The sequence below is a fragment of the Chlamydotis macqueenii genome, chromosome 12 (assembly GCF_036417535.1).
Source record: "Chlamydotis macqueenii isolate bChlMac1 chromosome 12, bChlMac1.mat, whole genome shotgun sequence".
Lineage (NCBI taxonomy): Eukaryota > Metazoa > Chordata > Aves > Otidiformes > Otididae > Chlamydotis > Chlamydotis macqueenii.
In genome coordinates this window covers 16,567,701-16,591,781 of record NC_141567.1, presented here as the reverse complement: position 1 = coordinate 16,591,781, position 24,081 = coordinate 16,567,701, and the positions used below count along the sequence as shown (strand labels likewise).

Below are 24,081 nucleotides of genomic sequence, written 5' to 3'. Positions count from 1 at the left end.
GCGGAGCTCGAGAGCGGTTGGTTTTTCTTGCAGAGGCCGTTACAGCAGAGCTGATCAAAGCAGGCACAGCCAGGTCCCGAAGGGCGATGGGAAATGGGTTCCTCGTGGCTCTTGGCTGGGAGGCTGACAAGGCTCCGCTGTGGAAACCACTGCTGTCTGGGGGATGATTTCCTAGCAGAGCAAGCAGGCTCCTGAGAAAGGGTCCTGTCTTCTCTGGCTGGCTGGTTTCAGGAATCCAGTCAAGCCTGGCTGTGCAGAGCAGATAGTCTGCCACAGTGAGGGCTGGAGGCAGAGCTGCTTCTCTGCCTTGCTTCCCCGCCCCTGCCTGCAGCCCCTCTGCCTTGCCTTTCTGCTCTCGGCGCGCTTCATCAGGGCTCTTCCCTCTTTCTTTCTAGACAAGGGATCCATCCACAAGATTGTGGAGCTGCCGGATGGGGTGCAGAACATCATAGAGCTCCAGGTCTTCCCAAAGAAGGACCTGATCCAGTCCATGATCCTGGACCACAAGAGGGTGGGTCTGCCTGCTCTGTAGAAAAGAAAACAGCGGGTCGGGCTGTAGCTTTCAACACAGGCAACAGGGGAAGCAGGGACAGATGGCTTAAAGACACCCCTTGGATCTGGGTGGGCTTGTGGGGGGTCCCGCAGTGTGCTTTGCTAAATCCTAACAGCTGGGCTTATGTCCCCAGTCCTGGGTAACTCTGTGTGGTCAGTGGGCAACAGAGCTTTTCAAACACCTCCTCTCCTCTGGAGGTGAGGGAGGAACGAGGCTGTTTGCTCCTGGGCCAAATCCCAGCACAGTGTACTCCTGCCCCTGCAGTTCCCCTCTCATTGTACAGCCTTGCTGTCAGATAGTGCTGGTTCTCCGTCCTGGAGGTGACAACACTGCTGTCACTGATGGAGCAAACTTATTTATACACCGGGCTGGTGCGGGAAGGATGGCTGCTTCCGCTCCCATGACAGGGAGGTAGGACTGCTTTGTCTGGAGACCTACCAGCCACGCTGGTGAAATCCACCCTGATATCACCGTGAAGCTGCAGGAGAAGTGCTAGACAATCATAAGGTGGCATGGGGACATGATGCCGAGATGATCAGCCCCTCTGCTTCCCTCCTGCAGGCGATGCTGTACGTTGGCTCGACAGATAAAGTCGTGGAGATACCCATGGACATGTGCAGGGTGTACCGCAACAACTGTGACAGCTGCTTGCTGGCGAGGGACCCGTACTGCGGGTGGTTCAACGGGAGCTGTCAGTCCGTTTATCTAAACCGGTACGTGGCACCCACAGCGTGCTGTTTCTCCATCACCTTGAGGTGGTTGCTTTCACGTGAGAAATAACGCAGACCCTCAGTATTCCCCTTCCTGGCCAGAGCCACTCATGATTTTGAGGCCATCTTCCCGTAACAGGGAGAGAGATGAGCCCGTTGCATCTGGATAGTTAACAGCGCAGATGTCTGTGCTGTCCCCAGAAACTGTGCCTGTGCAGGGATCTGTCCCTCCTGTGGCACCCCTGCCCTGAGGAGGGAGAGGTTGGTGGGTTTTGAGCACCCAGCCCCTCTTTTTGCAGTTGGAAATGTGTATAGTGATGCTGGTTAAAGCAGTTGATTGCGGTGAGCTGGTGGGTCTCATGTTTGTGATCTAACAACCTTCTCAGTGGGGGTGTGGGGTGTGGTTTTCCCTGCTACCCAGGTAGTAGCAGATGTTTTAACTTTCTCCCTTATCAGATCCACCACATCTTGTAGGGGCGCTTCCTTTCCTAGCCCTGAAGTGCTGCTTCCTTGACGTTAGTGCTTTCTTAATGCTTGTTCCCATCTGCTAGGGAGGTGCGGCAGAACCTGAACCTGGACGCGGGGCGAGGGCAGTGCCAGAAGAGTGACATTAAGGAAGGTATGTAAAGGTTTTAAGCTGTAGGCCATTTATCCAGAGGGTGTGTGGGGCAGGGTGATTGATTCTCAGGTCTTTGTATGGGTTGTCCATCGACCCAACTGTTCTTCTATCCAGACTTGTGGGAGAATCTGTGGTTCCTGGAAATGCCTGTCTCGTACCCCACTTCTCCATCTTTTCTAGTCGGGGACTATCAGAACATCACAGTCGTCCCGTTCTCCCGCTACTACCTCAACTGTCCCATCGAGTCCCACTATGCCACCTACAACTGGTACCACAACGACAGCCTTATCAAGACCTGCAACACCACCCACCCCCAGCAGGACTGCTTCCATTTCATCCAGAACGTCAGTCACGTTCACTATGGCTACTACGTCTGCGTCTCGGAGGAGGATGGCTTCAGGCAGCCTCTGGTGAAGGAACGCCTGGTGAACCAGCTCAGGTTCATGTCGCAGAAGGGCCAGGCCACCATGACATTTGGCTCTTGGCTGCAGCTGCTTCTTATGGTGGTGTTGGTGGAGCTCTTCCACTGAAGAGGACAGGACTGGGTTCCCACCATCCTGGCTGCTGCTGCTCTTCCTGCACTTGCTGTCCTCTCCTGAGGCGAGATTCTTTTGGTTACTCCTTGGACTTTAATCTTTGACTATCCTGGAAGGGGTCCTGGGCAGCAAGCCCTCCATCTTTGGCCTTGATGGAAGAGTCATCGTGAGGAAGATGCGACTGCAGAGCCAGATGGAGCAGGGTTTGGGGACAGGGAGGGACGGGGTACCCTAACACGCGGGGGACGTTCTCTGTACCCAGCAGCGTGAAGGGAGTGGTGTCAGCCTCTCCCCAAGCCTGCGCTGGTAGCTCTGTACTGGTTATCGTCCTGAGCCTACCCTGGGTTGCGGACATTCAGGGGACTTCTGCCAATGTGCATGCACTGATCCTCAGGGCACCATGACTCCTCTCTTTGGGAACGTGCATGTGATGAAGAGGAGGAGCCAGCCCTTGGCCTTTCTAACTGGTTGATCTGTGCTTCGCTCCACGCGGGGACTGATGCCTCCAAGTTTTTAGTGGCTAATGTCTGTTTGGGTTGGCAAGGAACTGGAACGCTCCCAGCGTCACATGTGAGTCCCCTTCTGGTCTGGAGAATTGGGCTCTGGAAGGGTTTTAAGGTTTGGTTTATTTATTTATTATTTTATTTTTGCAGCTGGCTTTGACATGGGAGGGAGATTGGGACCTAGCGCTGGAAACCAGCAAGACGAGGGCAGGCACAAAGTTAGCATTTTGCATGGAAAAGCCTTGAAACATGACTAGATTTGGGATGTGGGGAAGGACAGACCGAAGGGGACAAGAAGGGAAGGTGGAAGCAGAGCTCAAACCAAACCTGAGAGGCTCTGGGAAGAAGTTTTAAACGCACAAATCCTCTGCAGGCAGCTAAAGGGCATTTATCTGTGGGCAGCAGGCAGCACCTGCTCCCAGCACCTCTCCTCTGGGAGAGGCACCAGGCTTCCTCAGGGAAAGAGGCGGGAGGCTGCCGATCTCAGGGCGATGCCGACGGGCTCGGGGGGGCTGCAGCTGTCCCCACTGCCCAGAGCAGATCTGCCTCTCTCCCTCACAGTGAAGGGACAGGGGAGGACCAGGGTTTGCTTTCCTTGGGCTTTGAGGTCTCCGAGCAAGACTAAACTGTGAAAAACGGGATGCTCTCCCTGCACGTGCGTGCGAGGGGTGATCCCACACCTTGTCCAAACCTTTCCCAGCCCTCTTGACCGCAGAAACGCCCCAGCCTCCGGCTGTGTAACGGAGCGGGCATTGTATCTCATGCTTCCAATAACCTGTCGCAGCAGCACAGCTCCTGCTTCGTGCTTGCTCGGAGACACTCAGGAGTGCCCGAGGGGTCTTTTTGGCAAGAGGGATAGGTGCCACGTGCCTCTCGTGACCAGAGGCTATGGACAATGGGCCAGAGCTTCCTACTGCACTACATTTTCAAGATATACCCCTCCAAGTCTAGGATAGAGCTTCTTACATCCCTTCTCAAAGCACTTTAACTTTGTGAACTAACAAATACCTATTTATTATCAACTGGTGATTACTGTACTTGTATAATTTTATAATATTATAGAAAGTGGGTTCAAAGTAGAGAAGAAAGCAAACAACACAACAGCTACCAAAAAAAACCTTTCAGAGCTGTGACCAAAGTGAGAATGTGATTGTTGAAATAAAGAATGGAAAAGAGCAGGCGAGTGCCGTGTTTCTCACCAGTAGAGGGACGCTGCTGTGACGGTGGCCGGGGTCTCCCCAGCCCTCTTTCCCTACGGCCGAGGGTTTCTCCCCTTTGTCTTCTGTGTCTTACCTGCCTTTCCAGCCACAGCCCCAGCCCTGGGCTTTCTGCTCCCAGTTCAGGCTGGCACCCTCAGGAGCAAGAAGCCAGGCAAATTCCTGCTGGAGCATCCCAAGGGGCTGTTAGCAGCACCCTGCTCATCACCGCCCACCGCGTGCGGAAAGCGAGGGATATAAATAGCGGCGGTGGGACCTCGTGGGCGCGGAGCCATCCCGGCACCTTCTGCCTGCAGCTCTGCTGCTCGCTGGGAGCTGGGGCAGGCACCACGATGCTCCCGCGCATCCTTGGCGTTGACGTCGGGAACGGCTTTCAGGAGCGCACGCATAGGCTGCCTGGCTGACAGCCTGCGAAACGGAGCAGTCCTGAACTCACAGCTCTTTTTTTTTTTTTTTTTTTTTTTTTTCTGGTTTTGGGGGAAAAATGAGCTGATGGTTGACAGCCGGTAGCGGGGAAAAGGCTGGGCTTGGAATGGAGGGAAGCAAGGAATAGGAATTCAAGCTTTTAAAACGTGCCAACAAAAGCAGGAGAGAACAATACCTCCCCCTCTCTTTCAAACCCTCCATCAAAGCACCTTGGCACAAAGGCAGAGCGCGTTGCGGAGCCCGGCAGACCTGGCGCAGCGCTCGGCCCCCTTTTGCTGGGCTTTCAAAGAGTCGTGGCTTCGTCTAAATCCAAGCCCAGCTGCCTTTCCGTGAGCTATTCTTAGTGCTTGCTGCCGGGCCTGTTCCCGCAGGTAGTGTCGGGAGATGTTTAGGTGTTGGTGGTTGGGTAGGAGCCCCTCGAGCTCCAGCCCTGGTTTGCAGTGATGCACCGGCGAGCTCCTTTCGCAAAATGTCAGAGGTGAAGGGAGACCAACTGGGAACACAAGGACGGCGGTGACGGGCTCCTCTGTTCCCTGGGACCTGTGCTAGAGATCCCAACCCAGGATTTGCAAGAGGGTTTTGCAGGTCCCTGATCTGCAGGGCAGGGCTTGGCAGCTGAAAGTGAAAGTCTCCCCTGCTTTCTTTCTTAGCACTGGGTTTGGCAGAAAACTTCCCGCCGGCGCCGGCAGCATATGTGGCAGCAACGTCCTGACGTAAAGAAGGAGAAGTGAGCCCGAAAGGCAGGCGGGTTTCGACGCAGCTAAAGCAAGAAGTGTGATTTCTGGCAGCCGGTGAGGAGCTTGCCCAGGATGGGAAGGGAGAGAAACCTGGCGCCTGGGCTTTATCGCTCTGCGCTGTATGCGAATGCTGAAATATTTGTGTTTCCAGCTCACTGCTGCCAAGCATTGGATTACCAAAGCTCTAAAAACCCTCACTAAAACCCAGACCACTGAAGTTTTGCAGTGCCCTGGGAAAGGGTGAGCAGGAGAGCTGGGAGCAGCACGTGGCGGCAATACCGAAACCCCTGGGAGCGGGTTGGAAGCGATGAGCTGGGGCTGGGTGGGGCGCAGGGCTGTGACAGTGCTTTCAACTGCCTGGCCTTGGCTTTGTTGCCCAAAAGGCAAGCTGGGAGCGTGGGACGGGGTGCCACAGGGACAGCCCTAGGTCCCTGGGTGACGCAGAGACCCCACAGCCCCATGCAGGGGCCACAGCATATCTTTCCCCATCCCAGCCCTTGTCCCCTGGGCTCAGCCAGGACAAAAGATGGAGCCTTTGCTAAATTTCCTGAGAAAAGCAGCAAAGACTGAGCATTTCAGGCTGTGTTTTGTTCTGGGCCGTGTTTCCCCAGGCCGCAGGCTGTTTCCTACGAATACAATGAGCCGAAAGCCGTGGGGCTGCTGAGTAAATACACGGGCTGGTTTGTCGTGGGCTTTGGGGGAAAAGGTGTGCGTGGGGAAGGGGAAGCTGTGGCATTGCTGCCCTCACCATGACTGTGGCCACATTGTTCCAGTGAGTTATTTTGGGAGCCTTGTTTCGATGGGGACGGGCACGCACGGGAAGGTCAACTACCGCAGCAGCTTCTCCGGGCTTTCTCCAGGCTTCCTCTGGCACAGGCAGAGGGGAGAAGGCCGCACGCCTGAAACAAAAGCCTCCAGAGTGTTTGATTTTTTTCCCAGCATCGTTTTTGGGGACTATTTCTGCCTCCAGCCTTGCCGGCGGCCTTGGAGGCTGCTGTGGGAGGGAGGTTTGCTAGGCAGGACAATAGACCCGGGAAATCCTGTATCCATCTGAACCGGACGCAAGAGCTGGTGAGAAATCCCACAGCAGCTGCCTGCTTGCTCCGTGCAAGGCACCCAGGGTATGAACAGGGGGTAGGCTCCTCCAAGATGCTGTCTCCAGCCATGGCATCCCCCTCAGCAGCTTTTCCTGGTGGGATGGGGGTACAGAGCAATGCTAGGAGCTGGCTGGAGCCTGGAATTGGGATTCCTTGGTGCCCACCCCTGGTTTCACAAGAGCTGGGATCCTAGGGATGGGAGAGGTGCTGCCACATCACAGCAATGTCTTCCATCCTCCCTGTCCCATGGAGAAGACCAGCCCGAGCCCTCTCCTAACCTGTTTCTTATCTTGTATCTTATCCTGGGCTCAGCCTGTCCAGCACACACTGCCCTTCCCAGCCAAGTCCAAGCCGCAGTTAGAGCCGGAGCTGGCCCAGCGGCACTTCCCACGTGCCGTCACCCCTGGGGCCAGCTCTCCCATGGGTGTCCTGCCCATCCTGCCCATCCCACCTGACGCAGGATGTCCCCCTGGGACGGGCTGGCAAAAGGGAGCCATAAACTGAGCTCACATGCCCGAAACCATGCCAGCCACCCTGCTCCCTCCTGGCTGCCTTCCCACTTTCCTCCTCTTCATCCAACCTGTTTTTCCTGTCTGTGCTGTGGCATCTCTGTTTGCAAGGGCTGTTTGCTGCCCTGCAGCTGTTTCCCCCCTTTTCCCTGAGGATCTCAGGATTTAAGCAGCTTGGGGCAGGTGTCCATCAGGCTGTGCGTGGCTCTGAGCTCCATTTGCCCATGGTCCACGCTAGGGCACGGGGGATGTGGCGTGGGTGATGCTACGCCACCAAGGCAGGTCGGGGCTGGCTGTGGTGAGCCGTGTGAGTGGGAAATGCAGCCACTTACTGGAAATGAGATGCTGGAGGAAGTTAAATCTGGGATAAACCAGTGTGCCTTCCTCCTATGTGGCTGTGTTCCTCCTCTCAGCGGCTACACACGTGAGAGCTTTTCCCCTCCAGCCATGGATTTCCTCCCCAAAATCCCCAAGAGGGGATCGCAGCCAAAGGACACATCCCGTCAGGGTCAGATATCCCATCCCAGCTCGATGGGGGAAAACCAGGCACCAGCCCAGGAATTTTCAGGTCTGGAACTGCACGCAGTAAATTTGTAACAGGAGATTCAGTTTAATGGAGTAGAACAACAGAAAAAAAACCCCACCAAACCAAAACACGAGCTACAGTCGTCCCCGTTTCAGATTCAGTCTTGTCCTGGCTGGGTCTGTCCTCCCCATGAGCTGCTCTGGGTGCCCCGGCAGCGCCTCCAGCATCACGCGCTCGGCCCCGAGGGCATCGAGGCCGCTCCCCAACAGCTCATCCCCTTCCCTCTGCTCCCAGGGGAAACCCTCCAGCAAGAACTGCTTGGTCATGGCTACGGTCCATTTGCCACTGAAAGTTTTCTCTTTTTGAACATAATATTACAAAAATGAGGTTTTTTTCCCTCCCCTCCAGCCCCGAACTGAATCACAGGGGGTTTCTGGGCAGCATTTTTACTATTGAAACTTTCCCAACCACCTGCTCGTGGGTAGGAACCAAAAGCTCGCAATGAATGGATTTGCCTCCTTCCCTGCTCATGTGGCGAGCGGGGAGCACCCCAGGCTGAAATCACAGCAGAAAAGAAAATAACCTGTTGGGAAATACGTGGAAAACACTTGTCCTCTCCAAGGGATGGATGCGAGCGGAGGGGAACTGAGCAGTGTGGGTCCGTGTATGGATGCAGGCTGTATTTTTAAGGGAAGAAAGTGATGCTGTCAGCTCCGTGCCCTTTTTCCAGGCACTAATTTCACGCCTGCTCGGCTTCGCTCTCCATTCTGGCGTCCCATGCCATCCTTTTATTCCCTGACTTGGATTCGCTGCCAGCATCACCCTGGCTGAAGTCAGCCCCATCCCGGCCGGTTCCCGTTGGCTCTGGGGGGCAGAGAGGCAGAAAGGATGAGCTGCTCCGCCAAAATGCCTTCCCTTTGCTACATGGCTGCAGTGTTGGCGTTCCCAAGCCCCCGCTGCCCGAGTGATGAGGCTGAGGAGGGAGATTTTCCAGGGAGGTTGGGCTGGGGCTGTGGCGCTGGGTCAGTGAGGTTTCCTGCTGTGGAGCTGAAAGCCGGGGGGTTTCTCGGCAGCCTCTCGGAGGTGTGATTTACACACGTGGCGGGGGAAGGTGTGAAGGGGCCAGGCAGTGAGTCACCCCGCTAGCTCCGGAGGTGATACATGCCAGGAAACCCCCACAGGTGGAAAGCGAGAGGTCGATGCCCGTGGATGCCACCCCTCAGTAGGAGGAAACCTCACTGAGGGACCCTCCTTGTCCCCAGCGTGGGTGGCATGGGGAGAAGGCCACGGGGGAGGGGAGAGACTCTTGTTTTGGCTCATCCAAAAATAGGGGATCTGCTCGAGTCACACGGGCTTCGTGGGCGAGCTGCGGCCTGCGGAGGCGGGGGAAACGCCTCCTCCCCACCATGTGCCGCCCGCGTTGCTCGGCAGGGACGAGCCCATCGGCAAAGGCAGTGGGAGCCCCGTCCCCGCTGCGATTTCTCCCAGCTGGGGAAAGAGTGATGTGGAGACTTTCTGAGCACCTCTCCGACCCGTTTCCTGCTCCCCCCACCTTTCCACCAGAAACCCCCCCAGCCGCACGGGTTCCTGTGCCCACCGCAGTAGTCACGGGTTTCCTCTATGAGCAGCAAGCTCGGGGGCTGTCAGAGGGGGGACAAACCGTCACATTTCCTTCTTGTGGCAAATAAGAGTAGCAACACCGATGGGGAGGTGCCCTGAAAATTTGAAGACCTCCAGGGGTGGGGGAGCATGGAGGAAGGGAGGCAGAGCCCCCTTGGATGATGTGCATGGGACCCCACGGAGATGCAGGGGACAGGCACAGGGCGATGGAGGCTGCAAGCTGGTTCCTCACGCTGCGGGGAGGTGGTGGAAAGAGGGGGTGCAGAGGTGACACTGAGTGTAATGGGTGGCCAGAGGCGGTGGCGGACAGGGCCACCCAGCCCTGTGTGAGGGCAGAGCTTGGCTGCGTGTCCCTTTGGCCCATGCCTGTGTTTTTACAAGCACCAAGTTGGCCAAACTGCTCCAAACTGACCCCATTCCTGGAGGGGAAGCAGCGGGTCCCCCCCAGGACAGTGACAGTGCAGGGGTGAAGGACAGAAGGATGGCCCTGTGTCCCCATGTCCCCAAGGTGTGGGGCAGTGCCGGGGCACACCCCGAGAACGGCGTATTCTCACCCAAGGTGGGCGTCTTCGTGCAGATGGTCACAGCTGGGACAAGAGATGGGTGGCTGGGTTAGGAGGGGACAGACACCCTACCCCGGGAGGGGACAGGTGTGGTGCCTAGCAGGGCCTGGCCGCCCGTGCGGGAGAGGACCGGTGAGTGGTGGTCCCGGTGACCCGGTGATCCTGGTCCCGGTGGTCTCGGAGGTCCCGGTGTTCTCGGAGGTCCCAGTCCCAGTGGTCCCAGCGGTGGCCGTGGCGGTGATCCCGGTGGTCCTGGTCCCGGCGGTCCCGGCGGTACCAGTGGTGGCAGTCCTGATGATCCCGGTCCCGGTGGTCCCGTTGACCCGGTGATCCTGGTCCCGGTGGTCTCGGAGGTCCCGGTGTTCTCGGAGGTCCCAGTCCCAGTGGTCCCAGCGGTGGCCGTGGCGGTGATCCCGGTGGTCCTGGTCCCGGCGGTCCCGGCGGTACCAGTGGTGGCAGTCCTGATGATCCCGGTCCCAGTGGTCCCGGTGGTCTCGGTGGGCCCGGTCCCGGTCCCGGCGGTCCCGGTGGCCCCGGCGGTGGCTCAGGCGGGGCAGGCGCGCCCCCCGGTGCCCGTCTCCGGTTTGGCAGCCGCAGCGGCGCCTGGCTCGGCATCCTCGGCAGCAAGCATCCCCCGCTGCCGGTTTCCTCCCAGTTTCCCTGGAAAATGAAAACCTCAGAAAGTCTGAAGCCCAGCAGAGCCCCCGACACACCCCAAAAGGATGCCCCAGAAAAGCCCAGAGACCCCCTCCCATTAACTCTCCCACACTGTAACTGGTCACGAGTGGGTGTTACTGGGCCTGGGGACGAGGGAAGGCATCTGCCGCCACGCTTGGACATGGGAGCCTTTGTCCCCAGCTCTGTGGGGGCCGTGACACCCCAAAAAGCCCGCCTGACCAGGGGGAGGGAGTGGGGTGTGTATTTTGGGTTCCTACACTAACTGGCAGTCGATGCTCCGGGACAGGAGAGCCCAGGAAGAGGGGAACCTGAGACCCCCCCCAGTACCCCCTGCCCGTGGCGGGGCGCAGGTGAGGCACCCTGGCGATGGCCAGGCTGTCCCAAGGCTGTCCCCTCCTGCAGGGACCCCTCAGGCTGGAGCTTTATTAAGTCTGACTCACACTATTTTGTCCCCTAGCTCATTTTTGTCGCTTATTCTGCAGGCAAAACATTCCTCCCCTTGGCAGCTGGGTTTTCATTTTCGGTGCTTGTGGCAGCACAGCACGGGACCACCTGGCAGCATCACCCTTCGCCACCCCGGGCCCCTCCAGATCTGTGCATCGCCTGGCTAACCCCGCTATGGCCAGGCCGGGAGGGGATGATGCCTGGCGAACGCCCCCACCGTACCCCAATGTCAGTCCGCCTTGGTGCTGGGGCAAAACGCCCCGCTCCTGTCCCCGTCCCTGTCCCTGGCACGGCCGTGACTCATCGGGAGGCGGGCAAGAGGATCTCGCCTTGAGCGAGGCCAGCCAGGGGATAAGAGCGAGGCCGCCCTGGTCTCCCTCTCCCGTCGCCCGCTCCCATGCTTGCCCGAGCTGCGCCCAAGCCAGGCACCTCGCGGGGGTGGCCCCTCACCCTGGCCGGGGGATGCCGCCGGAATCGGGGGGCCGCTGCCCCATTGCGTGCTCCCCCCGTCCCATCAACTCCTCGACCTTTTAACCAGCTGCCCGGTGACTGGCGGGCCGGTTGGCTCAACCTCTACCGCTTCTGGCAAGAGGGCGGCTTGCACAACGTCCACCACATCATGGCTCGCAAGTTCCAGCGGTTCGGGCCCATCTACAGGTGAGGCGGCGTCTGACCCCAGCGTCCCTCCTGCTCCCCGGCTCCAGCAGCCTTTCTAGTCCAGGATGCTGCTGCTATTCCCAGCCCTGCTCCCAGTGAGATGGGGGTAAATATGGGGCTGAGGTGCCGGAGCAGCTTGGTTTTGCTGTGTGCCGGCCAGGCTTGATGCTGCGGTGAGGGGCAAGAGGGGGGGAGTTGCTTGTGGATGCAGGATGTGGCGGGGGGTGGGGTGGTGGCAGGGCTGGAGGCAGGTTCTGCCCCTCGTGATCTCTGAAAATCTGGAGCTGACATCCCCAGATAGAGGGAGAAACAGGGGGTGTCCAGGTCCAGCACCCCCTCTCTGTGCCTCCCTGAGTGCTGGGGGCCTGATCCCACCACTGAGCTGTTGCATCCCCTGGGATGGGTGCTGCAGGCGGCATTTTGGTGGGTGCTGGGGGCAGGTGGGTGATCCTGGGGAGACGAGGGACTGTGGGGGGATGCATGTGGATGTTGGGGTGCAGGACTGACCCCCCTGCTTTGCACTCCGGCAGGGAGAAGCTGGGTGTCTATGACAGCGTGAACATCATCAGCCCCCAGGACGCTGCCACCCTCTTCCAGGCGGAGGGGATGCTGCCGGAGCGCTTCAGCGTGCCCCCCTGGGTGGCTTACCGCGACTACCGCAACAAGCCCTACGGCGTGCTCCTCAAGTGAGTCAGGGGGTCCCCTAAAAATGCGGCTCATGGGTCCCATCACAAGAGCCCCTGCACACGGGGTGGTGGGAAGCTGGAGCATCAGGAGGGAGACAGGGGCTTTGTCTGTGCTTTGAGGGGTGGCATCCTCTGGGGGGGGTGGATGCCTCTGACCCCCCCCCACTTTGGTGTCCTGCAGGACAGGGGAGGCCTGGCGCGCAGATCGCCTAATGCTGAACAAGGAGGTGCTGTCGCCGCAGGTGGTGGAGGGTTTCGTGCCTCTACTGAACGAGGTGGGCGAGGACTTCATACGGCGGGCACGAGCCCAGGTGGGGAAAAGCGGCCGAGAGCACTGGACGGCCGACTTCACCCACGAGCTCTTCCGCTTCGCTCTGGAGTGTGAGTGTCAGGCGTGTCAGGGGCTGGCCACCTGGCCCAAACCTGAGCTGAGTCTCTGTGTGACATGTCCCTCCCCGAAATACCCCTTGGCAGAGTCTCTGAGATGGACAACATGCTGCGTTTCCCCCAGCTTCATCCTTAGAGATGGGCAACCAAGCCTCTCCTCGAAAGCTGTAGGATCTAGAGGGGTGTTCTCCCTCCAGATAAGTAGAGAAGAAGTCAACATTGTCAGCAAAACAGTGTTTTATCATCTACTGGTCATCAACTGGTAGACAACTCTACCCAACAAGGGATGCCTCCATGGTCCTGTGATGCTCGGAGCGAGCAGGAAGCCGAGCCAGGTCCCTATAGCCATGGAAAGGCTGGAGTTGGCCGTGGGAGGGTGGAGGGGATGGGGACAGGGTCCCTCCTGGCCAGGTCCCCTAACAGGTGCTGTGCTTGCAGCCGTGTGCTATGTGCTGTACGGGGAGCGCCTGGGGCTGCTGCAGGACTTCGTGGACCCCGAGTCGCAGCGCTTCATTGATGCCGTGACCCTGATGTTCCACACCACCTCACCCATGCTCTACCTGCCACCCACCCTCCTCCGCCACATCAATGCCAAGACGTGGCGGGACCATGTCTGGGCCTGGGATGCCATCTTCTCCCAGGGTGAGCGCTCTTCCTGCCCGCACCTCCCTGTGTCACCCACAGCCCCTTTGAGGACTTGGCTTCATAGTGCAGCCTCATCTCACCAGCATGGAGACCTTCTCCTTGGTCCAATCACCCAGCACAAGGCCACCAAGGCAGGGAGGACTTTTCACATCTGGATCTTGTGGGGTGGAACAGTGGGGAACCATCTAGGAGCGATGAAGGGCAGATGATGGGCATCACGTTGAGGGGAGTAGAACTCTCAAAGGGGCTTGTGGGCTTGGAGAGCTTTTGACACCTGGGACAACCCTTCTGGAGGGCATCCTCCTCTGGGAGACCCTCACCCCTCACCCTCTGTGCCCATCCAACCACTGCTGGGTCCCACAGCAGCAACCGCAGTCTGAAGCCACTGCAGGGGCAACTCCCATGGAAAAGCCACTGGCATGGGGAGGTGACTTCCTAGGTGCCACATCTGATGCCTTCCTCCTCCACCATGCCCCTGGGGGAGGAAGGCCATGCCGTGTCTCTGTGTCCCCTCAGCGGACAAATGCATACAAAATGTCTACCGGGACCTGCGGCTGGAACGCAAGAGCACCGAGGAGTACATGGGCATCCTCTGCAGCCTCATCATGCAGGAGAAGCTGCCCTTGGATGACATCAAGGCCAGCGTCACGGAGATGATGGCGGGTGGGGTAGACACGGTAAGGAGCAGGCAGGGTTGTTGGGCAGGGAGAAGGTCCTGGCTGGTGTTGAGCCTTGCTCCCCTGCCCCGCTCCAGACCTCCATGACGCTGCAGTGGGCCATGTTCGAGCTGGCACGATCCCCGGGGGTCCAAGAGCAGCTGCGGGCAGAGGTCCTGGCTGCCAAGCGAGAGGCAGCCAGCCACAGGGTGAAGATGCTGAAGACCACCCCGTTGCTCAAAGCTGCCATCAAGGAGACGCTCAGGTGAGGAGGAGCCCCCGGTGAAAAAACACCCCCAGCCCCTTCCCTCCCCAAATCACTGGCATTGCTGGGATGTTGTGCATCAAGGTGGGATGTGGGCGGGCCAGGCTGTCCCCAAAATCAGGTCACCTGTCCCCCTCGTAGGCTGCACCCCGTGGCAGTGACTCTGCAGAGGTACACCACACAAGAGATCACTCTCCAGGACTACCGCATCCCCCCCAAGGTGAGCATAGGCACCAGGTCCCTCCTCACCCTGACCCCCTTCGCATGGGGCTCTAGGCAGAGGTGGGACCTGGAGGACAAGAGGGTGATATGGGGGGAGCAGCTGTGGGGCTCATCTGAGGCAGGATCCCAGCCCTGCGCCCCTCTTCCCGCACCCCGAGTGCTGGCAAAGCCCCATGGGGAGCCCAGACCCACGGGGCTGCTCCTTCCCTGCAGACGCTGGTGCAGGTGGGTCTCTACGCCATGGGTCGGGATGCCGAGGTCTTCCCCAGGCCGGAGCAGTTCAGCCCCCAGCGCTGGCTGGTAGCTGGCCCCAAGCACTTCCAGGGGCTGAGTTTCGGCTTCGGACCCCGCCAGTGCCTGGGGCGCCGGATCGCCGAGCTGGAGATGCAGCTCTTCCTCATGCACGTGAGTATCCCGCTGCTGGGGACACCAAGAACTCGGTGCTAGGAGGGACTGAGGAGGTGACACACGGGCTTTGGGACCTCCAGCGTTTTCCATTCACTCTTTTCTCCTCTATCCCAGATCCTGGAGAACTTCAAGATCGAAACCATGAGAGCGGTGGAAGTTGGGACCAAGTTTGAACTCATCCTGATCCCGGACAAACCCATCTACCTGACCTTGCGGCCGCTTGAGTTCCAGCCATGAGGAGCCTGATCCTGGGTGACACCCAGCCGCTCCCAGTTTGGGGGACACCCTCGAAAGCCCCGCAGACCCTTTCAGCTCCTCACGGCTGGACTCCGGCCCGGGGATCTGATTTGGGGAACAGCTGGGAAGCTTTCAGGGCCACAGCCTTGTCTTGGCGTGTCCCTGCCTTCGCTCCAGCCTGCTCAAGGCTGCTCTTACGCCACGGAGGGAGATAAACCAGAGCAACCCCAGCCCTGTCGCCACCCCTGTAACCTCCAAGGGAGCGCGGGGTTGGGTGGGTGCTGCTGCACCCCTCCAGCTGCTCGAGGGTCCCCGGGTCATCCCCAAAGGGTGACGCCGGGGACCGCAGCCACGCTCCCACAACACCCTCTAAGGTTTTGCTTCGCTTCTGATTTACGCTGCCGTTTCATCACATGAAAAAGCACCGGCTCCTTTTCGCCAGCGCTAGGTTTCTCCATCTCTCTCGCCAGGCAAGGGGTTAAGGCAGGGGGGCCAGGGTCTGGCGTCTTCTCAGGGGGGCTGTGGAGGTCGCCTTCAGGGTCTGCTGGGGAAGGGGGAAAGGTCTCGGGGAGCTGTAAATCCATTCCCCCTCTCTGGGGGGCTTTGGCTGCTGATGAGGGGGCTACAATAAGAGGGTCTGGGCTTGACCACCAGTGTGGGGTGGCCCTGGTCCCCTCCCCGGGTGCTCACCGAGGCCGAGTTGTGGGGGAAGCCGTGCTCCCGCTCCAGCAGCCGAGTGCCGAGTTCCTGCTTCTCCCGTCCCCACCTCCTCGCCGCCTCCTCCAGCTGGGACAGGCACAAACCAGGCTGGCTCTCTCCAAAGCAGGGGCCAGAAGTGCCCCCCCCAGCCCGTCCCAACACCCTGAGACCCTCACCATTAGGGGTGCGGGAGGGTGATGCCCACCTGCCTCTCCAGCGCCCGCCCGCGGGCTTGTGTCTCCTCCAGCCTGGCCAGCAAAGACAGCTTCTCTGCACCCCCAAAACCACCCTGTGGGCCACGAGATGAGCGGGAGTGGGGAAAAACAGCACCGGATTGCCCCCGCTTCCCACTCCCTGCTCACAGGTGGAGTAACCCACGGGGGTGGCTGTTGCCCCATGGAGCCAGAGATGCCACCTGAGTGACACCCCCAGTATGCCCAGTCACCCCTCAGCATTGCTTTCTGGGCTGCCACGGCTCTGCCCCCCACTTCCCAGCCCCGTGCCCCTTTCCCCAGGCTCACCAGTAAGGCTGGGGGACGTGGGGTGATGGGGGGCAAGGGGCTGTGGGGCCTCGCCAGCTCCTCCCGTAGCCTGCGGTTCTCGGCCAGCAGCACAGTATACACCTCCCTGGAGAGGGCTTCACCTGTGGAGTGGGGTGGGACTGGGGGGCCACTGGGAGATGTGCTGCACCCCCCTGTGCAGAGACGGGGGCTAGGAGCAAGCCTCTATCTCCTCCATGCACAGGGATGGGTGGCAGGGGGCTCAGGACCTTCTCTGATGCCCTACCACAAATCGTCCCATGGTGCAAGCCATGAGAAGAGGATGGCCACCAGTGGAGCCCAGCAGCTGTATATGGACTCCCTCACCCCACCAAGGGTCCTTGTCCCCACTTGCACCCACCTGCTGGCTTCTCGGAGCTCCTGCCCGTCCCAGTGAGCTTCTCCTGCAGCATCCGCTCCATTGCCTGTATCACCTGTGGGAGAGGGCAGAGCCACCCCTCCATCACCAGGGCACAGGGACAGCTCGACACAAGGCTGTGGTGGCCATCACATCCCCTCCGTCACCAGGCAGTGCTCACAGAGGGGTGGAACAGGCCAAAGGATCCTGTCTTCTCCAAAGAGCCTCGTGCCCACCAACCTGCCCTTCTCACCCCAGCCTCCTGCCCCACAACTCACCTTCTCCTGCTGCCGCACCATCTCCTCCAAGCTCTTCATCTTGGCCACCTTCTCCTGGCACCTCCTCAGAGTGGCTTGCTGCTGCCGGTGGGCTCGCTGGAGCAGCACCAGGTCCTTCTCCCGGTCGTTTTTCTAGGGCGGGGAAGGAAGGGGAAAAGCCCCTGGGGACCTCTGTGTCAAGCCTCAAGGCTTGGGGTACCACTTGTAGGGCTGGGAGAGCCTCATGGTGGGGGTTCTGGGGCTCTCAGGTGGCTATCGGGGTGCTGCGATGCTTTCCCTGCTACCCCCCCCGCTCTCCCACCCCCATCCCATCCCTCAGGTGGCCCCTGCCAGCGTCCGTACCCGGATCAGCTCGTTCTGCAGCTGCTGGACACGGTCCTTCAGCCTCCTCATCTCTGCCGTGCTGGTCACCAGCTTGCGCTTGAGAGTGGCTGCAAGAGCCCACACCACGTCCTCAGCACCCAGCCAGGGCACAGTATGGTCCCCTTCTCTGTGGGAGCGAGAGGGGTTCCCTAATTTCCCCCCTCTCCATCACACACCAAGCCTGTCCAGCAGCTCCTCCCGCGTCATGACGTCCAGGTCCACATCAGCAAGCAGAGCGTGGCCCAGGTCCTCCTGTGAGGCCAGGCTGCGCCGCAGGTGCCCATTCTCCACCTCCAGGCTGGCGACGTGCTGGCGCAGGGACAGGAGGTCCCCTGCCATCCGCTTCAGTGCCAGGCGGTACCTGCAAACCTCCTGCCAGCCCAGAGCAGAGCAACTGGAACCCCACTGCCGGCTTGGGCTTTCCCCAGCGCCAAGAGCTCAGCTGAGGATATTTGTCTTGGGGGTCAGACCCACCATGGAGGAGCTAAGAAACACCCAGGTTTTCCCCTCCTTTTCCATTCATCCATCTTTCTTTTTCTCATCCATCCATCCTTCTGCAACCATCCTCCCACTATCCATCCTTCTCTTTCCCATCCATCCTTCTGCAACCATCCTCCCACTATCCATCCTTCTCTTTCCCATCCATCCTTCTGCAACCATCCTTCTCCATCCATCCATCCTTCTCTTCTCCCACCATCCATCATTCTCTCCTGTCCCTCCAAACCTTCTTCCCTCCCCCTGCCCACCTCTCCCTTCCACCCCGCAGGCCCCTGCCCTGCAATTCTCCCAAGGACGTGGTGCAGAGTAGTGTCAGAGCTGGGGGTCAACCTCAAGCTCCGAGCCTTACAGGGCTTTGCAGGTCTTTAGAAGAAGGGAGATGGTGAAGAATAAGAGAGAATAATGTTTTATACAGACGAGCCAGAGGGTTTTTTAACAACCATGGGTCTGGGGAACGCCTTGCTGGGTGATGTTGGAGGGAAATAATTCCCTGAGGGTTTGCACGTTTTCAGGCAGGGCCCAGTGATAGCTCTGGCTGACCCTCCTGCATCTTTCCTGCCACACTGCAGTGTGGAAAGGATCCCAGCAGCAGGGACCTTGGCCAGGGGAAGCTGCATGCCTCCAGCTCCCCTGGCCCCCTGCGCCCAGCCTTGGGGGTGGCCTTGGCCAGCAGCTGGCGGGGGGGGCCAGGGCGCGGGGTGCAGCAGCATCACGCAGCCTTGGGGAAGGAGGGGAACGGGGAGGGGGGGCAGATGCTGCCAGAGGCTTGGCTCCTTCCTCCCCATCTGCCGGAGAGCTGCTTCACCCAGGACTCGCTTCACGCCCAAAGTGAAGCCCCCTCCAGCCAAATGCAAGCGCTGTCCCCCCTCCACCTTCAACTCATCAGTAGCGTACAGCCGACAGCAACCCAATTTCAGTCCCCAGGGGAGGAAGGAGCTGCTTCAAGGACATTGCCCTCCCTCCCAGTGCCCCCAACATCCCTCTCTCCTCCAGCTTCCCTGGCACTCACCGGCTCTGGCTGGTCCCCAATGATCTCCTGTGACCTGCGGAGCAGGGAGTGGGGGGACACCCTTCACCAGCTGCTCCCGATGGAGTGAAACACCGGCAAAGCCTTGGCCGGGGAACCCTCCGTAGGAGACAGGAGCCTACTGGAAGTGCTAGGGGCAAAGGCACGTGCTGGTGGGGATCGGGGTGCGGGGAGGATGGGGGTGCAGGGAGGGTGGGAGCCCAGAGGAGGTGAGGAGGAAGATCGGCAGTGGTGGGGCAGGAGGAGAAGCTCTGGGGAAGACATGGGGAGAATGGAGGAAGGAGGAAGCCACCCCAAGGAGGATGAGAAGGAATCAAGAGGGGGCTGTGAAACTGGCATAGCCCTTGTACCTCCGCTCCTCTTCCGACGGTCCCATCCCATGTGGGAATGGCTGCTTTCCGGGCAGGATGCTGGCCACGGCGTCAGCTGCTGGGAGGGACACATTGTCTTGGTGAAGCTGGCAGAAGACATCAGAGTGGAGGGTGAGGATGAGGGGCAGGCTGGGGCAAGCCCTCCAAGAGGAGCAGCAAGGTCCTTCAGCCCCTTCCTCACAGCGAGGAGCAGCTGTCCCAGCTTTTACCTGGGGCAAAACACCTTTCCCATTGTTGCCTTAGGGTCAGGATCCAGCCCTCCCCCCAAAACCTTTGGCACTGGAGGTTGCGATGCTTCAAGCATCCCTCTTTGGGACTTGGATGCAACACAGTGTGACCACAGGGCTGGAAGGCTCCTGGGGATGGGGACACTTGGAAACCCCTGGCTTTGAGCATCACCTCATGGCAGGACCATTGAGCTGTGTGCCCTTGGGAGAAAATTCGGCTACGACCGAAAGCAACCCCTGTAATGAGGTCCCTGGGGTCCTCAGCTCCTGTTGGTGACACCAGCACCAAGGTGATGTCCCCATCCCCACCCACCACCCCCCAGCACTCACGGTGGAGGAGAAGGGTCTGTAGTACAGCATCATCCCCGCTCCCAGGGTGCCCAGTCCCCTGGCACCCCGCTCCCGGCAGCCGGCCCTGCCTGCTGGTGGGTTGCCAGGCTCTGCCTGCCCCAAACAAACTCCCCAGAGGCTTGGTCACCCCCGGTCAAACATCCCATCCCATCCCCGCGCCGCCACCCGAGCTGCTGGCCGGCAGACTTACGGCGATGCCGGGGGGTTGTAGCATGAAGAAAAGCTGCTTTTCCCAGGCCCTTTCTGGTGGCAAAGGGAATTAGGTGACGCAGAAGCGCGGTGGCTGTTGCCACAACGCAACCCTTGGCAACTCCTCCCTGCAGCAGCTCAGCGCCAAAAACCAGCCGGCTGCACCCGGACGGGTGCATCCCGGGTGCAGGCAGCTGGCTCTGCTGCTCCTCGCCCCGAGCACCCTCATCTCTTCCCCTCTAGCATCCCTTCGGCCACGGCACGCCCCATCACCCCATGGAAATGCTCTCCCCCCCCAGCACACTCCTCTGGTGTTTCAAACCCTCAATTAATTCCTGAAAACCAATGTCTTGGTGATGCCGGGCGGCATCGGGCTTCAGCTCCGCCTCAGGCTTTGGCCTGATCCTGACCAGAGAATAATTCGTTGACCAAACACCACTTTCATCCAGAGACGGAATTTACAGTGTTTTAAGGCAGAGGATGCCCTGCTCCAGCCAGTCCCCCAGCCCCCTCCCCGTTTTGGGGTACTCCAGAGGCGCTTGTGCCTCCCGCCTGCTGCAGCATCCCACATCCCCCTCTCCTGCTGTGTCTGTTACCAAACAAAGAGGCTGGTGTCGGTCAATGGAGCCCCTCGATTCCTCGTCCCATGCCATCAATTTTTCATCAAAGGGCCGGTGGGAAGCACGCAATTATCTGCTGCATCAATAATGCACGGGGCATTTTCCGTCTGCAGAGGCTGGAAAACCATCCCCGGCGTTTAGTCCCAGCCCAGCCCGGCTCTGACACCCACCATCCCGTGTTTCTGCCCACACTGGTCCCAGCTCCCGCTCTGGGTGCTGCCTCCAGGGACGGGGCAGACTTAAGGGTGCCTGAAGACACTTTTCCCTACGCTTCCTATCTCACATCCAGCCGGAGAGAGCTGCGCTTCTCCTTCCCGCAGGGGTCTGGGATGAAAGGCTGGGAATCCACGTCTGAAATGATGGAAGCTTTGAAACTCCTGGCACTTGCTATTTATTTTTTAATTTTTTTTCCCTCATCATTTCCAAGCCTCTGAAGCTTCCCTCGCCTCTAGAACCTTTCATCTGCCCCAACAAGCCGCCCCCCTCCCTTCTGTATTTGCTTAGGCCAAGTCTTCCTTTTTTTTTTTATTATTTACTTAACAAATTGCTCCGTGATGCTTTGATGTATCCGATTAGCTTGAATTGATTCATCTCCAGACAGGAGAAGGAGCAGCACGGAGCAAAGCAAGGAGGGGGAGCCGGCAATAAACTTCTGCGGGAGGCAGGTGGGGAGCCTGCAGGTTCCAAAATGCCCCAAAACAGGGTGTGCCAGAGGAAGCTGCATCCACACGACACAGCCTGACCCCGTCCCTGGCCGGGGAGGGGCAGCAATGTGCCCCGGAGAGAGGCTGAGGACAGGCCAACTCGTTTCACTTGTGAGCACAGAGGCATTTGAGTCCCTGGCAGCGCACCAGCCTCCTCTGCAACACAATCTCCCTCCAGCCCAACAAATGACACGTCCCTGGATGAGCATAAAGCCCAGTTCCTTAATTGTTCCGAAGATGGGATAAGCTCAGATTTACATATCTGAGAAAAAAAATTGCTGCTGCAGCTTAGGAAGATCAGAGGGAAAAAAATCCAATTTTTCCCTCTTTTCTGTAACAAAAGCTCGTGAAACTGTCAGGAGATAATGACGACTTCATTTGCTTTGCCGGATGCCCCCATCAACCTTACCCACCCTCTTGGGACCTGGGTACGGGATGGGGCTGGGGGCAGTGTCAGGCCGTCAGGATGCCCCCAGTCCCACCATGGAAACACACCGCTACCCAAACCCATCCCCAGGACAACATCCCAGTGGGTCAACCCATTTTATTTCCCTTTCTACTTCTAAAATCAAAGCGTTTCCCTGGGGAACCCCAACCCCCTGGGATTTGAAGGGGAAATATGGAGATTTTTAGCCCGGCCACGCCTCGCACCCTTTGACAGGATGCCCCAGCCAGCGAAAGGCAGCAAATAAGCAGGGTTTTATCTGATTAAACCCAGCCTGAACTCCCTTCCCATGCATCGGGGCTCGAGGGGGCGGTGTGCTGGGGGGGTATATTAGCCGAAGAATTACAATTCAATTTAAGAGTTAATTGGATTGCATTGAAAAGCGCTTAATCTGAGCCGAGTTCGACTTAATAGAGACACCACATCTTCTACTCCCTCCCTAACCGGGATGATGATTTTAGGGCGGGCGATTACTATCGCTATCCAGCTCCGGGCCCAGCTGCCGGCTGCTGATATCGTGTGGTACAAGGAAATAAAAGCCTCTGGATTACACCGGGTAACGCAGGGAGGCGAGATGCTCGGGGTAGAGGCGACCGTTCCTCGGGCTCCCGCCTGCTTTTCCAAGATAAGGCTTAAGAAAGCGGTCGTGCCACTAGCAGGGACTGTGATTCCTCTGCGAGTCGCTGCTGGTTTATTTTACTCAAAGAAAAAGAAAAAAAAAAAGGGGAAGAAAAAAAAACAGAAAAAAAAAGGCAAATCGGTGGATAGGAAGAGGTGGGGCGACTTTTGAGTGCAAACTCTGGCTGGGTCAGCTCCCAGCTCCTAAAAACCAATTTTTCTCCCATCCAGCTGCACGGGGATGCTTTTGGGAGGGATGGAGCTGAAGTGATGTCCCCGAGGGACAGTGACTGGGGGGAAAGGGAGGTCAGCAGAGCCTCCTGGGATGGGTCTTTCCTCCCAGGATGGGTCAGAGCATCCCCCAGTGCTGCTGCTCACCCATGACCACAAACTGGGGTGAGATCTAAAAAAGCCCACCCCTGAGATAAAAAAATTGGGGAAAGAGGTAACGACTCTTACCCTGGGTTCCTGTTGGTTCTTTGTAGGGTTTTTTTTTCCTCCTAGGAAAATAACCTCATCTGCTAAGATAAACACATTTCCATCAACTGGGGATGTAAAGAAATGGAGAAACATCACAAAAACCCCAGTACCAGCGGGAGAGCTGGCAGCACTCAGCAGCTGCCTGAAGAGCCTGTTTTCCAAACATCCCTTTTAAAATCTGTGCCTGGGATCTGAATTAAACACCATCTCCAAGCCACACACTTTTTATGTGCCCTCAAAGCACTTTCATCCCTGCACTTTGAAAACTAAGCGGCTGCAGAAGGATAAACCCCAAGCATCCCCCCCAGCCCTGGCGACAGGCGCTGCTGCAGCTTGCCCTTGGCCTGGCAGGCGGTTTGTGGCCGGCGCTGTGGCCATCCATTTTCCTGTTTGCTCATGGACTGACTGGATTTGCTGATAAAACGGCCCTCGCCTTTCAGCAGTGAGCATAAATCCGTCAACACCCCAAGCCACTGCGCTGAGAGCACCCAGAGCCATGTGGTACCCGCTGCCCCGAGCACCTGCCGCTCCGAGCACCCACCGCAATGAGCATCTCCCCCTGGCCATCGGGCCCCATCCTTTGTTAATTAGTGCCAGGAAAGGCTGAGAAGTCGCTAAACAAGGATGGAGGAGCCCCTCTGTGCTATGTTCACGGAAGGTTTCATAGTGCTGCCAGGACAGGGTTGGAGCAGGACAGACAAGGGCACACACATGCCAATACACGCACCCCCAAACACACAAAAAATCGTGTTTTGGAGTCAGATTTCTGGGTTTTTTTTCCCTGATCTGGCTCACTGCTGGGGTCTATACGGCCTGCAGCCACCCCCATGGCCACCCAGACCAAGGCAGGAGAAGCACGTGCACAGCTACCAAGCCCAATCTATTTCCCACCCCAGTACAGAGCCCAGATCACCAAAAAAACTCTCGTGCAAAGTAGCTGCAACACTGGGACCATTTGCAACCCTCCCACCCCACTCCCAGCATCTCCCACCCCTCCGTCCTGTGGTCCCTACCCCTCCAGCACCCTCTGGTGCCCCACAAAAGCCATGTTGCTCCTCGCCTTCCCACCTCGCCCCATCTGGCCCCCAAGAAAACAACATTTCCAGCAGGCACTGGGATCAGGCAGCCGGGTTTGGGGTGTCTGGGAGGTTTCTGCCGTGCCCTAAATCCCATCCAGAGCCTCTCCCCTGCTTGCGACTGCTGGATGGGAGTCACAGCATCCATGTCCTGGTGTCATGCGGGATGGAGGGGGCATCGACGGGCCCGGCGTCTTCCTGGCTTGTCGTCACCAGGGTAAAAAGCTAATTAAATAAAAGGTGGAAGCAAATTGCTGAATCCTCAGTCTGCTTGAGAAGACGAGCATAAATATCGTCTGGGGTCACATTAGCTGATTTATGGGCCTCTTTTATTAAT

General features: G+C 58.6%; 3 protein-coding genes across 4 annotated transcripts in view; 2 read left to right on the top strand and 1 right to left on the bottom strand.

Annotated features, from left to right (window-relative positions):
* SEMA7A (semaphorin 7A (JohnMiltonHagen blood group)) overlaps positions 1 to 4,097 on the top strand; it is a 31,636-nt gene extending 27,539 nt beyond the window's left edge. For both annotated transcript variants that reach the window (XM_086757067.1, XM_010116024.2), the window contains exons 11-14: positions 396 to 511; positions 1,115 to 1,266; positions 1,815 to 1,882; positions 2,063 to 4,097. In XM_086757067.1, the coding sequence (XP_086613193.1) occupies positions 396 to 511; positions 1,115 to 1,266; positions 1,815 to 1,882; positions 2,063 to 2,412 (686 nt within the window). In that variant the 3' untranslated portion in view covers positions 2,413 to 4,097. The remainder of the gene's footprint in view (positions 1 to 395; positions 512 to 1,114; positions 1,267 to 1,814; positions 1,883 to 2,062) is intronic.
* A 7,038-nt stretch (positions 4,098 to 11,135) lies between these two features.
* CYP11A1 (cytochrome P450 family 11 subfamily A member 1) lies at positions 11,136 to 15,342 on the top strand. Its single transcript, XM_086757242.1, has 9 exons — positions 11,136 to 11,395; positions 11,926 to 12,081; positions 12,263 to 12,462; positions 12,907 to 13,110; positions 13,630 to 13,790; positions 13,868 to 14,034; positions 14,176 to 14,254; positions 14,470 to 14,661; positions 14,779 to 15,342. The coding sequence occupies exons 1-9, from the start codon at positions 11,136 to 11,138 to the stop codon at positions 14,899 to 14,901; spliced, it is 1,542 nt and encodes a 513-aa protein (XP_086613368.1). The 3' UTR covers positions 14,902 to 15,342.
* Positions 15,219 to 24,081, bottom strand: part of CCDC33 (coiled-coil domain containing 33) — a 42,468-nt gene continuing 33,605 nt past the window's right edge. Inside the window, exons 14-23 of the mRNA XM_086757562.1 lie at positions 19,014 to 19,120; positions 18,646 to 18,679; positions 17,315 to 17,510; positions 17,118 to 17,206; positions 16,776 to 16,907; positions 16,501 to 16,573; positions 16,122 to 16,243; positions 15,806 to 15,889; positions 15,592 to 15,712; positions 15,219 to 15,442 (exon numbers count right to left, since the gene is read on the bottom strand). Of these exons, the coding sequence (XP_086613688.1) occupies positions 15,219 to 15,442; positions 15,592 to 15,712; positions 15,806 to 15,889; positions 16,122 to 16,243; positions 16,501 to 16,573; positions 16,776 to 16,907; positions 17,118 to 17,206; positions 17,315 to 17,510; positions 18,646 to 18,679; positions 19,014 to 19,120 (1,182 nt within the window). The remainder of the gene's footprint in view (positions 15,443 to 15,591; positions 15,713 to 15,805; positions 15,890 to 16,121; positions 16,244 to 16,500; positions 16,574 to 16,775; positions 16,908 to 17,117; positions 17,207 to 17,314; positions 17,511 to 18,645; positions 18,680 to 19,013; positions 19,121 to 24,081) is intronic.